General features: G+C 44.2%; 2 protein-coding genes across 2 annotated transcripts in view; both read left to right on the top strand.

The window, feature by feature from the left end:
- Nucleotides 1–405, top strand: part of xpc (xeroderma pigmentosum, complementation group C) — a 19,382-nt gene extending 18,977 nt beyond the window's left edge. Inside the window, exon 14 of the mRNA XM_042299302.1 lies at nucleotides 1–405. This exon is cut by the window's left edge and continues 646 nt beyond it. The gene's annotated coding sequence lies outside the window, so the exon portion shown is untranslated.
- A 4,857-nt stretch (nucleotides 406–5,262) lies between these two features.
- Nucleotides 5,263–13,412, top strand: arih2 (ariadne homolog 2 (Drosophila)). Its single transcript, XM_024406629.2, has 15 exons — nucleotides 5,263–5,414; nucleotides 6,630–7,050; nucleotides 7,407–7,474; nucleotides 7,586–7,658; nucleotides 7,852–7,993; nucleotides 8,289–8,410; nucleotides 9,266–9,375; nucleotides 9,522–9,639; nucleotides 9,764–9,814; nucleotides 9,975–9,996; nucleotides 10,163–10,314; nucleotides 10,837–10,980; nucleotides 11,224–11,292; nucleotides 12,585–12,701; nucleotides 12,939–13,412. The coding sequence occupies exons 2-15, from the start codon at nucleotides 6,811–6,813 to the stop codon at nucleotides 13,008–13,010; spliced, it is 1,500 nt and encodes a 499-aa protein (XP_024262397.1). The 5' UTR covers nucleotides 5,263–5,414; nucleotides 6,630–6,810; the 3' UTR covers nucleotides 13,011–13,412.
- The last annotated feature ends 681 nt before the right edge of the window (nucleotides 13,413–14,093 follow it).

Here is a 14,093-nt window from a genome sequence, read left to right as displayed (position 1 = left end):
TCAGGAGGAAGTGGTCCTCTCTAAACTAGCAGCGTGACCACCTTTACACTGGCACAGACTCTAACCTCCACTGCTGCAGTTGGTGGAACCTCGACGTAAACTGATTGTGTTTTTTCCCCCCACACTCTCATACCGCTCCTGTCTCTCTAAACGTGTGTGTGTGTGTGTGTGCGTGTGCGTGTGCGTGTGTGCGTGTGTGTGTGTGTGTGTGTGTGTGTGTGAGAGCGCGAACGGACGAACGTGGAAGCTCAATTGTCTGTCTACTGTGTATAAGCAGACAGTTTTTTTAATCCAAAGTATTTTTCTAAGAATTGTTATAAAAATGTTTGAATTGTTGTTATATTACAGCGTTGATGTGATGTTAAAAGAATGGAAATAAATAGCAGAAATTTTGGCGACTCATTAGTTTGACCCAAATAGAAGTGTTGACTCATGCATTTGTATCATCATCAAGCTGCCCAAACTACACTCAGACATTCACAGCAAGCTCAATTTCATCATCACAATGTCTCATAGCAACGGTATGTTTTATCCTTGAGGCAATGGAGCCAATCACTGATTGTCAGAGACAAGGAGGGAGTTATTTTACCCTGGCTTGGGTTGAACCGGGCAATGGCCCATCATGTCATCGGGCGAAAGCGGGGAGGGAGGAGAGCTCTTCTCAAATCGCATGGTAATCTGCACCGCTTGGTCATGTTGTCAGGTCGGTGCATTGTCTAGAAATATCTCTTTTTCCATCAAATAAATGTAATGTCAAACTCGTTTTTGTTTTCATCTGTTCTATGAGATAATATCACAACAAACCTTTATTGTGCGTTATTACATAAATGCTTCAAAATTCACAGTGACATTAGCTGAAGAAGATTACCACAGACCTTGTTTTCGCCGTTTATTCTAAACAAAAACTCCATTCGTTTTTCCATAGGCTTTGTTCAACGAACCATGGCGGAGTTGGCTCCTACAAAAGATGTCATTGCTATTGCTTTCTAATATGACACATGCTTAATTACGTCATTTTTGTTTTGAGCTGACTTCGCCGTGGGGCTATTGGCTCACGCCCGGTTCCAAATCGAATGCAATCAACTTTCACCTGGTGCAAATCTCGACCTACACGGGAGCCCGGGCGAGATTAATTGAACCCCCTCAAGGATTACTCTGCAGGTCAGGGATTCCCAACACGATCCAAGTCCCAGTGTCTGTGACGCCCGCCGTTTGCCGCAACAAACGCCCAGCGGAGAGCATGGTGAAACAGACGAGCCAAAATGTCCTGATGAGTTTTGATGCGGTCTTTAGCCGACAAAGTCAAGTTAGGATATGTCAGTTATCCGTGCAAGCTTTTGTCCTGAACCCATTAGGGCGCTTTAGGTGCCAAGCTTATGGTCATGTTGCAGCAGTATGTAGGAGGGAGAATCCTAGATGTGAGAAGTGTGCAGGAGGGAATGAGACAAAGGAATGTGTAGAATAGGTGGAAAAAGTGCTGGAGATCAGAACTGTCCGGTGAGAGAAAGGCAGGTTGAGGTTGCCAGCATCAGAGTAGTACAGAAGGTATAGTATGCTGAGGCAGGCAGGGAAGAGATGGGTCCAGGGTGAGGGATCCTAAGAAGATCCCTGTGAGTAGGCCGAGGCCAATAAAGAGTGATAAGAATAACGTGCTTCAATAAGGTTGGCTTAGCCTACTGCAGAAATGGAACGTAAATCACTGAAAATAGATGTGGTGGTGGCCGCTGCAGAGAAATACTTGGGTGTATAAGATTTTACTGCAGAAGAGTTAGAAGATGTGTTTGAATGATAGTGTCTCGTCCTCCCAGGTTGTCGGCCTTGTGTAAGATCAGATAGGTGGGGTGCGTCTCTGATGTGATCTTCCTGTCTGGGTTGGCGCCCCCCCCCCCTTGGGTTTGTGCCGTGGGGGAGAACTCCGTGGGCTATACTCGGCCTTGTCTCAGGGTAGTAAGTTGGTGGTTGAAGATATCTCTCTAGTGGTGTGGGGGCTGTGCTTTGGCAAAGTGGATGGGGTTATATCCTGCCTGGTTGGCCCTGTCCGGGGGTGTAGTCGGACGGGGCCACAGTGTCTCCCGACCCCTCCTGTCTCAGCCTCTAGTAATTATGCTGCAATAGTTTGTGTCGGGGGGCTAGGGTCAGTCTGTTATATCTGGAGTATTTCTCCTGTCTTAACCAGTGTCCTGTGTGAATTTTAAGTAGGCTCCCTCTAATTCTCTTTCTCTCTTTGTCTTTTCTTGGAGGACCTGAGCCCTAGGACCATGCCTCATGTCCCTGGCCTGATGACTCCTTGCTGTCCCCAGTCCACCTGGTCGTGCTGCTGCTCCAGGTTGAACTGTTCTGCCTGTGGCTATGGAACCCTGACCTGTTCACCGGACGTGCTACCTTGTCCCAGACCTGCTGTTTTCGACTCTCTCTATACCGCACCTGCTGTCTCTAACTCTCAATGATTGGCTATGAAAAGCCAACTGACATTTACTCCTGAGGTGCTGACCTGTTGCACCCTCTACAACCACTGTGATTATTATTATCTGACCCTGCTGGTCATCTATGAACGTTTGAACATCTTGGCCATGTTCTGTTATAACCTCCACCCGGCACAGCCAGAAGAGGACTGTCCACCCCTCAGGTACCTCTCAAGATTTTTACCTAGGTTCCTGCCTTTCTAGGGAGTTTTTCCTAGCCACCGTGCTTCTACATTTGCATTGCTTGCTGTTTGGGGTTTTAGGCTGGGTTTCTGTATAGCACTTTGTGACATCGGCTGATGTAAAAAGGGCTTTATAAATAGATTTGATTGATAGAGCCAAGTAGTCGAATATTGGTGAGGGTTTAATGGGTGTGGGGTTAGATGGTAGGGCAATTTTTTTCTTCCCCTTTCCCGCGTCCTTTTCCCTTCCGTTTTGTGTCACAAAGTGTAATGAATTCATCCTACACAACAGTAGGTGGTAAATACAGGGTGATCAGCTTCTATCTCAAGGCAATCAGACTGTTAAATAGCCATAACTAGCCGGCTACCACACGGTTACTCAACCCTGCACCTTAGAGGCTACTGCCCTATATACATAGTCATTTAATCACTGGTCACTTTAATAATGGAACACTCGTCGTTTAAATAATGTTTACATAATGTACTGCTTTGCTCATTTCATATGTATGTACTGTATTCTATTCTACTGTATTTTAGTCAATGCCACTTTGACTTTGCTCATCCTAATATTTATATACAGTACCAGTCAAGTTTGGACACACCTACTTATTCCAGGGTTTTTCTTTATTTTTACTATATTCTACATTGTAGAATAATAGTGAAGACATCAAAACTATGAAATAACACACATGGAATCATGTAGTAACCAAAAAAGTGTTACACAAATCAAAATATATTTGAGATTCTTCAAAGAGATTCTTCAACAGCTTTGCACACTCTTGGCATTCTCTCAACCAGCTTCACCTGGAATGCTTTTCCTACAGTCTTGAAGGAGTTAGCACATGCTGAGCACTTGTTGGCTGCTTTTTCTTCACTCTGCAGTCCAACTCATCCCAAACCATCTCAATTGGGTTCAGGTCAGGTAATTGTGGAGGCCAGGTCATGTGATGCAGCACTCCATCCCTCTCCTTCTTGGTCAAATAGCCCTTACGCAGCCTGGAGGTGTGTTGGGTCATTGTTTTGTTGAAAAACAAATGAGAGTTCCACAAAGCGCAAACCAGATGGAAAGGCATATCATATTTCTCTTTGCTTATTTGAGCTGTTCTTACCATAATATGGACTTGGTCTTTTATGAAACAGGGCTATCTTCTGTATACCAACCATACATTGTCACAACACAACTGATTGGCTCAAACGCATTAAGAAGGAAAGAAATTCCACAAACTTTTAACAAGGCACGCCTGTTAATTAAAATGCATTACAGGTGACTTCCTCGTGAAGCTGGTTGAGAGAATGCCAAGAGTGTGCAAAGCTGTCATCAAGGCAAAGGGTGGCTACTTTGAAGAATCTCGAATATAAAACGTATTTTGACTTGTTTAACACTTTTTTGGTTCCTACATGATTCCATTATGTGTGATATCATAATTTTGATGTCTTCGCTATTATTCTACAATGTAGAAAATAGTAAAAATAAAGAAAAATCATTGACTGAGTAGGTGTTTCACAACTTTTGACTGGTACTGTATTTCTTAATTCCATTTTACTTTAGATTTGTCTATATTGTTGTGAATTGTTAGATACTACTGCACTTTGGAGCTAGGAACACAAGCATTTCGCTACACACGCAATAACATTGCTAAATATATGTATGTGACCAATAAAATTTTATTTGCGATAAGACAAATAGGCAGAATATGGATGCTGTAACCGTCCTCACACTCCAGTACAGTAGGTGGCGGTGTATGTAACTTTCAGTTGGTTGCAATCCGGCAATAGAAATGTTAAGAAGAACACGATCCAAGGACAGACAGTCACTGAGCCACAGCCAAGAATGCACCCTCAGGATTACACAGGCATCAGAGCTATAAATATATTCCCAGCCTCTCAGAGAAAATAGTCACGAGAGTGTTGTTGATTTCTTTCATAAGTTCTTTAAACCCGACTGATTTTATGTCATTGTGTCCCACATGTAGGCATGTATTTTTTCCATTTCATGACTTTTGTTCATGTACTGTTGATGCAGTGTCTGGCCAGAGCCAATTCTTAAAACCTTGATTCATTGTGTCTGGATTCCTACTAATTGTTAGAAGAATTTCTTGGTATTAGAAATTGACAAATAATTAAAATGTAGATTATTTGTTAATTCCCTAGAAACTTCTATTACAGTGGGCAGATTCGATTATGCTAAACCGCGGGGCACCGGTCTATGGCCCGTGATGTGAACGGGCAAAAGTGGTGAGGGAGGAGCGCCTTTCTCAAATGAACAGTAATCTGCGTCGCTCGGTCATGTTGTCAGCCAGGCAGCATGGTGTATTGTCCAGGAACATATATTTTTCATAAAAGATATGCTTGAATTTTCATTGGGAAGGTAGATAAAGCGGTTTTTGCATGTGAAAATACAGAATCCTACACATTATTCCACGTGGTTAATTTAGTGACTTGTTTTCAGCCAACTTCGCCGTTGGTTATGAACGGGGCACATGGCTCATGCGCCCGGTTCCAAAACGAATGCGATCTACTTTAACCCGGTGTAAAACATGTTTAACCCGGCGCCCGAGCCTGATTAATCGAATCCCCTTGGTTTGGGTCCCCGCCTTGAATAATATAACTGTCCAATGGGTGTCATCGATGGAGACACGGAAGTGACGCAATTTTTGAATATTAATTTACTTTCTGTCTTCCACTTAGCTGGCGAGTTTTTCAGAATTGGTCCTGGTACTTAAATCCACTTTTGGCTTCATTTGCAAGGCGACCCAACTCTGCCTGGAAGGTAAGTAAAGACTTCAGTACTTGGTGTGGAAGCGTTATGCCAACGATAAGGTAAGTTAGTTTGTTAACGATCCACAGACGGCCTTGTTTACATGCCAATCCCCGGGTTAGCGTGTGAGAGATGCGGCGGCTAGGGGGATCAGCGACTCGTTTTGTATCAGTTCTGGTGAATTCCGGGGTGGAACAATGCCACCGCTGTTGATCTACGTTGCCTATGTCTAGGATAGCGTATTTTATTGATAATTAAAATAATTATTTGGTAAACTGCTATTGTGGTAATCTCTACTTTATTGCTAGCTATGTTAACTATCGTTAGCTCGCCAAACGTTAACGCCGGGAAATTGGCTAGGCAAACCCAGCTACGAGCCAGTCATGTTTGTGTATTCGGCCAGAACCCACCTCATTTGATGTATTATACTGTACACACCTAACTACGTCTATGATATCGTGTATGCATAAGTCCCTATTTATAGCATGTAGGGAATGCAAACAAGCGTCTAGCACTGACCTGGGGGCCAGGTCAATATTGCAAGTCACATATCAAACTCCTGGCTGCCTACTGCGGTGATCCATGGCTTTATGTTCATGCCACAAAGTCCATCACAAACCGTAGGACAGGAGCAGACATCCGAAATAGACCGACAATCCCCACACCGCCCACTACGTGGAGATATTTTTTTGGGGGAATGCAAGAAGTCACTCTAGGTGGCTGAATATTCACGTTTTTCTTATTAGGACTAGATGGTATGTCACGCGGCTGCTCCTGTGCCTACTGTCCTACCGCCTTGTCAGTAATCCTTTAAACCGCTGCATTAAGCCGCTTCCCATCCCACACGTGTTATCATATTGTTTGTCTAATGTACAACTAGAAGAAAGGAAAGTCCCAGGGGTAATGGGAGATATCTGTGCTTTCCTGATCTTTCTGGAGCTTTGGTTGGACAAGTTTTGGTCGATCTCTTAATCAATGAATCGCACAAGTGGCTGGGTATTGCAGACCTTTCTGTCTAGTGCAGAGAGACCTTGACTTTATGGCGCACTAGTTCCATTGTCCTGAGTTCAGACGAATGAACATCACACCGTGTCCCTGACCCATTCTTCTGTATCCTACAACTTGTCCATATAAATATCCTCAGACTCAACCATTGGCAAGTTAATTTTTTTCTGAACCATTTTATATTTCCTCTTCCTTATCCTCAAGTTCTTTGTCTCCTTTCAGAGCATCCACCTCGACGGTTCCTCATGAAAGACGGGGAGTGTAACTTCTTCTGCTTCTTCCGCTGCTGCTGAGCGGTGTTGGGCTAGTTTGTGCAGCCGTTTTCTCTGGGCTCTGTAGTTCCCCAGGTGGTTCCGACGGCCAGAGAGCCAGTCCCAGAGAGTGAGGGCGTCTCTGCCGGCGGATGTCTGTGGACATGAACACCAATGAGGATGACCTCGGGGTCAACTCTGAGGATGATGATGGGGGGGACGACGACGACCAGGGGGACATAGCCGACTACTATGAAGGCGTGGCCGGAGACATGGAGCAGCAGGGGTCTGACTCGTTCGACCCAGAGGAGTACCAGTTCACCTGCCTCGACTACAGGGAGAGTCAGAAGGTGCTCTGCGACGAGGTCAACAGTATCGCCGCCATCCTGAAGGTTTGTTTTGGGCTAGTTTTAGGGGTAATTGAGGTAGATTTTTACCATTAACCACATCTAGGGTCAATTACCATAACCTCAATCTTAACTGTAACTAGTAGGGGTGTGAAAATATCTGAGTTGGGTTAGGGGCCATACATTCATTCTCATGGGGGGGCAGCTGTGTGTTAACCTAAATATCAGACCATATCTGTGGCACGGTCATATGATATCTAGTTATGAGGTGCCTATCTTTCCAGTCTCAGTAGTTATCAGTTATAAGAAGTAATCAATGAAAGTACTTGAATGGTCTGCTTCTGCCTCCTGAGAACAGTTGTGTTCATAACCATTCTTCTCTCTGTCCTCTCTCTGGACAGGTTTTACCTGCTGTAGCCAAACTGATCCTTGTGCACTTTCACTGGCAAGTGGCACAAATACTAGACAGGTAAACACACACGTGTTCAGTCCTACCCACTCATATTTTCATACACTATGCAAATATTCTGATAAACAGGTTTGAATATGACTTCTGGTGCCCTGGTTTTGCCTTTTTTAGATACAAATCAAGTTCATCTCAGTTGCTGTCTGATGCCCAGGTCCAGCCCAGCAGCACCTGCAGATCAGTTCCCGTAAGTACTAAGAGTGCTCTCTTTGTATATGGAGTCTGTTTGTAATGTATTTGGGTGAAGTTCAAGATTCTGTCTGGATAGGTACAGGGACTCTATGTTCTAGTTGTGTAGGTGGTCTGAACTGTCACTGACCAGATTTGGCCTTTGGGCCACCATTTGACTATCGTGTGTGATGTTTTCTTTCGGTCCTCAGACGCCTCAGTCCCTCCAGTGTGGGGTGTGTCTGCAGCTGGTTCGGAGGGACACCCTGCTCGCGCTGCCCTGTCAGCACTCCTTCTGCAAAGGATGCTGGGAGCAGCATTGCACTGTACTTGTCAAAGATGGGATGGGAGTGGGTAAGCAGTGCTGCTAGGGCTGATGTGACCTGTCAGTGTGTTCAGTAGTCAGCAGCTTGTTCCTTTCAGAATAGTGACATGAGAGGCTTTGAAGATGAACCCCGGTGACAATTATTTGATAGCCTTTACTTGTAATCATATTGCGACGTCTGTACCTTGGATGTTTTTATTTTAAATTTGTCTCGTATAAAAAAAAATAATTATGTATTTGAAATTCATGTGTTTCTCCAGATATTTTTTTATGGTCAGGGTGTATGCTTAAAATATTTAAAATGGCCGGCCTTTCTGTGTGCAGGCATCTCCTGTATGGCTCAGGACTGTTCCCTCCAAATGCCAGAAGACTTTGTGCTCTCGCTGCTGTCTGGTGAGGAGCTGAAGGACAAATATAGACGCTACCTCTTCAGGGACTATGTGGAGGTACGTGTCTCAGCCTGTCCTTCTGGTGGTCTGTCTGGCTGCTTGTCGGCGCTTCCCTCGGTCTGTCCCGCTTTCTATTGGTCGGTCCGTCTTTGCCTTTCTGTTTCTCCCTGCAGCTTTTGTTCTTGAACAGCAAACGGTGAAATTGCACTGCCAGCATACTGTTAATAAAAGGAAACTATCGGCCTCTTAATGTCAGTCTTTCAGCCAGTGTGCATATTTGTCAGGACCTGCCTAGCTATTGAAGGTCTCTGTAGCTGTCGGTAAGGCCCGGTGTCTTGGCTGGTTTACAGTGGGTCTAACTACATCTGTAGACGGTGATGTCTGCAGTAACGTCATGAGAAATTATATAAACGCAAAAAGTGTTTGCATGACATCAGCAGCCTGGATGGTCCAAATAGCATACCTGCTCTATCTTAATATCCATCAACCCATCTGTTAAAATATTTTAAGGATGTCAGTCCAGCAAGCCAGGCAACCAAAATGAGCTGCCGAGTGGTATTTTGGTTTGCTAGCTTGTTAACATTTTGACTGTAGCTGACTTCTGTTCATTAAAGTGAACGTGTTTCAAAATCATTATTTACAAGGCAATGTGGTGTTAAAAATAGCCTGTTTACATTTGTAAATGTGACAATTAAAGCAGTGCATTGTTTGAGAAATGTAGAACTTCTAGAAGCTGAAAGGTGATCCTTTTTAAAAGTCTCTGTGACAAAGGAAACCGACAGGCGCATCAGCGGTCTTCAGAGTCGGACTGAGTCTAAATTAAGTTTAGTTCTGACCAAAGACACGACGCATTTGAATGGTCCACAGACCTGTTGATAGACTGGACTGAACAAGCCTCCTCTCTCTCTTCAGAGCCACTTCCAGTTGCAGCTGTGTCCAGGGGCAGACTGCCCCATCGTCATCCAAGTGCAGGAGCCACGGGCCCGCAGAGTACAGTGCATCCACTGCAATGAGGTCTTCTGGTAAGACCGACGCCAGCACATACAACTCTTACACCCAGATCAGTACACAAGTTCTTAGAGTCATGTGTATCATGTCGGATAAACATATGGTCATGTCATTTGACTCCCTGCGGATGCCCTTATAACTATATATCTCTACTTCTCAGTTTCAAATGCCGGGCCATGTACCACGCCCCAACAGACTGCCCGACTGTCCGAAGGTGGCTGACCAAATGTGCAGACGATTCCGAGACGGCCAACTACATCAGTGCCCACACTAAAGATGTGAGACGGGCCACACTCGCGCGCACACACAATGAAATTAGGTGTGCTTTTCCAATGATCTCCTTTTGAAAGTCTAATGACTTTTCCCTCCCCTTTATTTCCTTCTCTCTCTTCCCCCCCCAAGTGTCCCAAGTGCAATATCTGCATTGAGAAGAACGGAGGCTGCAATCACATGGTGAGTGGTAATGGAATCTGCATCATCTGGGTTGTGCCGGCGATCAGTACATTGTCGTTCGCATTAGTTTTCTTTAAATCTCTGGAGCTTTTCTACGAAGGTCTACGTTTACTTCAGCTTCTTTTTAAGTGTTTGACATTGTGTTTCCCCTCTGTTTCAGCAATGCTCCAAGTGCAAACACGGTGTGTATCTGTTACACGGCTTCTTACAGCTCAACACCAAATGAGCCTTTTTACCCATCAATTTACCCCCCAACGTTCTGCTGATTTTAACGGGCTCAAGCCGTATACAACCCATTTGACATTGAGCTCGCCTTGTTTTTTCCGTTAATGTCATCTGTGTGTGTAGACTTCTGCTGGATGTGTCTGGGGGACTGGAAGACCCATGGCAGTGAGTACTATGAGTGCAGTCGCTATAAGGAGAACCCAGACATCGTCAACCAGAGCCAGCAGGCACAGGCCAGAGAGGCCCTCAAGAAATACCTTTTCTACTTTGAGAGGGTGAGATGAATACGAAACACTAACATGATACCATCACTGACGGGTACTTAACTTCTGTGCACACTGAGTTTTGTATGGAATTCAGTGAAGCTTTCAGCTGTGTCATGTGACATGAACTACATCAAACACCTATGCGTTGCCAGAGTAAGTGTCAATCAGGTGGTTTGTCTACCACGCAGCATTACACCGCTTTCAGCACGTGATGTCAACCAGAGCCATACATTAAAAATGGACAATCAATATATTAATACATGCGGTGCACTTTATAGGACAGTACACATGTTCCTCAGTCACGCTAACTTCCACAGAAGTAGTCTGCATGTCCTTCTCTGGTACTTTTAGATTATGGCAACTGTCTCTCATGTGTGTCAAATACCGCTCATGTTCAACTCTTGAGTGTTATAGAAGCAAAGACACCATGTCAAATGAACACAGATCTTTGTCAGAATCACCCAGAAGTGTGTGTCTTGAATGTGTCTGTTCTGACTCTTTCTCCAGTCCTGACTGTGTGTTTGTGTTCAGTGGGAGAACCACAATAAGAGTCTCCAGCTGGAGGCTCAGACGTACCAGCGGATCCAGGAGAAGATCCAAGAGCGGGTGATGAACAACCTGGGCACCTGGATAGACTGGCAGTACATGCAGAATGCTGCTAAGCTCCTGGCCAAGGTACTACGTTCCCACGCAAAAGGACCAAACGCACACATTAAAACGCGTATAGGGCTTTTCACACACCTTTATTGTTACCTGAGAGGTGCCAAACCAAGTGTGTAAATCTGATCCGGCGCAGTTTGGTTCCGCTCGGCATAATGGTGTGAAACGGTTATCAGGTTACTTATTTGACCTACTGCACTACACTGCTCCTTGAACCAATGGCAAGTCGTGCTGATCTCTAATCTGCCTGTCCCACAGTGTCGCTACACTCTGCAGTATACTTACCCCTACGCCTACTACATGGAGTCTGGTCCGCGTAAAAAACTGGTGAGTGTCTGTCTAGTATAAGCTACCACATTCTGTCAGCGTTGGGGGGGAGGACCCAACTGTCTTGAGTAAAAGTCAAGATACCTGAATGGAGAATTACTCTCGTGAATGCCACCGAGGACAAAATGCTACTTTGGTAAAATTTTAACACTATTTTGATTTTAAATATACTTAAGAATCTAATGTAATCGCTACAATGTATACTTCACTATCAAAAGTGAAACATATTTTCAAATTCCTTGTATTAAGGAAAGCCAGGGTCACACAAACACTCAGACATTTACAATTGAAGCATGTGTGTTTAGTGAGTCCGCCAGATCAGAGGCAGTAGAGATGACCAGGTATGTTCTCTTGATAAGTGTCAATTGGACCGTTTTCCATTCAACATGTAACGAGTGCTTTTGGGTGTCGGGACAATCTATAGAATAAAAAGTACATTTTGTTCAGTGATGTAAAAGTTATCCAAAATATAAATACTTAAGTAGTATTTTTAAATACTTTACACTACTGCATTCCATTAATATACATTGAACAAAAATGTAAATTGTTTTATGAGCTGAAATAAAAGATCCAAGAAATTGTCCATACGCACAAAGCTTATTTCTCATTTTGTGCACACATTTGTTTGAATCCTTGTAAGTGAGCATTTCTCCTTTGCCAACATAATCATCCACCTGACCGGTGTGGCATATCAAGAAGCTGATTCAATGGCATCATTACACAGGTGCACCTTGTGCTGGGGACAAAAGGCCACTGAAACATTTAGATACTTTGAGAAGTGTACAATTTGCATGCTGACTGCAGGAATGCCCACCAGAGCTGTTGCCAGAGAATTGAATGGAAATTTCTCTACCATAAGCCACCAATGTCATTTTAGAGAATTTGGCAGTAGGTCCAACCGGCCTCGCAACCGCAGACAACGTGTATGGTGTCATGTGGGTGAGCGGTTTGCTGATGTCGACGTTGTGAACAGAGTGCCCCATGATGGCAGTGGGGTTATGGCATGGGCAGGCATAAGCTACTGACAACAAACGGATGCATGTTGTAATTGACTTTTTTTTTTTTTTTTTTTTTTGCAAAGCACATTCTGCTAATAACATTTGCAAGGGGGTTATAGAATCATTCACTCAATGATGTTTGCAGTCTGCAAAGATGCCATTGACTCAAATTGATGAGATTCATTTACAGGGTGGGTGCTGCAAGTTGCTAATTTAACGTTTAAAAAATATTTTAAAAATAAACACGCTGTCTAATGAACAAGTAGCCTAATAAATGCATTTTGTCCTATTCAGTTTGAATACCAGCAAGCCCAGCTGGAAGCGGAGATTGAGAACCTGTCCTGGAAGGTGGAGCGAGCAGACAGCTACGAGAGTGGGAGCGAGGGGGAGCTGAATGCTAATGACAGAGGGGTAAGGAACAGGGGGAAGATGTGAATGAAAAGGAGGGGGGGTGTGTGTGTGTGTGTGTGTATATATGGATATTTAAAGTTTCCAGATTAAGACTTCCATTGGCCGGGAGCACGGGAATTGCTGGTTAATGGCACACCTTGGGAAATCAGAAGGGACCCCTGAAATATGTACGTCCCTAGGCACTGTATTAGATTTAGACACTGAACAATTGAAATTCTTCCACTCGCTCTCTTTCAGGATCTGGAGAATCAGATGCACATTGCTGAGCAGAGGAGACGCACGCTGCTGAAGGATTTCCACGACACCTGAAGTCTCCAGACTACTGCGACGCACCAGCAGCTCCCTGCTTCCTTCACTTTCCATCCCTTTGTCTACGGCTCCGCACACTCATCCCTCCCTTGTTAGCGCTCTTTGTGTCTGCTACAGGGTCCCAGAATGGTGTGGCTGTATCCCTCCCATTTAGATGTCAAGAACGCCACATTCAAACACACTAAACATGAAATGAGAGGGCATGCGCGCACACACACACACCGTGAACACAAACATGCTTTAACACTCCGCCAAAAAAAAAGAAACATTCTTAATTCTCCCCCACGATCCCACCATCCCTCTACCTGTTCTTTTTTTCTTCTCACATTGTTCACCTTTTTCTGTAAATTGATAGTTCGTTAAAAACAAACATTAAAAACAAAGAAATGCTGTAATTTTCAACGGTTGTACAGAAATTGTTACTGAGTTTTTAAACCAGATGTAGTCTTTTGTGTTCATAATCACACATGAAGGACAATGCCCGTGAGCAGAAAGGAACTGGCACCCATGCTAGGATCACCAGCTATATGGTTGTCAATGGGTTGACTCAGATCTTTTATCAGTTCACCTTCATGCTCAATCAGTATACACACTTAACTTTAGGACTTTCATGCTACTCGGATACAGGTCAGACTTTGTTAGACAGGCAGCCCAATTCTGGTACCCCCCCCTAACTGTAATTGTAGTTTTCACCACATCTGAGCTTATCTTATTGGCCAAAGACCATTTAGTAAAAAAATGCTTTAAACTGAATGTGGCTGCATTTAGACAGGCAGCCCTACTGAACACTTCAGACGTGTTAATGTTGTGACAACCTCTGACCGTTAAACACAAACAGGCCTCCACAATGCATTATTATTGACACTGCCTCTAAAGAGCTGCAGTGTAGTCGTTGCTTATTCAGGTCAGCCTGCTAGGCCCAAATATAGGCCGCATGGTGTGCCAGCTATATTAATAACTGCTGTAATGCTGTCTCCTTTTATGTGTGCCACTTTACTAGTGGGCGGTCCTAATACTTAAATAGGGGATGACAGAAATCAACACCTGCAAGGTTTTTCCAGCTTATGGGAGAGTTAGTACCTG

Source organism: Oncorhynchus tshawytscha, linkage group LG16, assembly GCF_018296145.1.
Source record: "Oncorhynchus tshawytscha isolate Ot180627B linkage group LG16, Otsh_v2.0, whole genome shotgun sequence".
Lineage (NCBI taxonomy): Eukaryota > Metazoa > Chordata > Actinopteri > Salmoniformes > Salmonidae > Oncorhynchus > Oncorhynchus tshawytscha.
The sequence above is the reverse complement of the archived record's forward strand: the minus strand, read 5'-3'. Positions and strand labels throughout refer to the sequence as shown.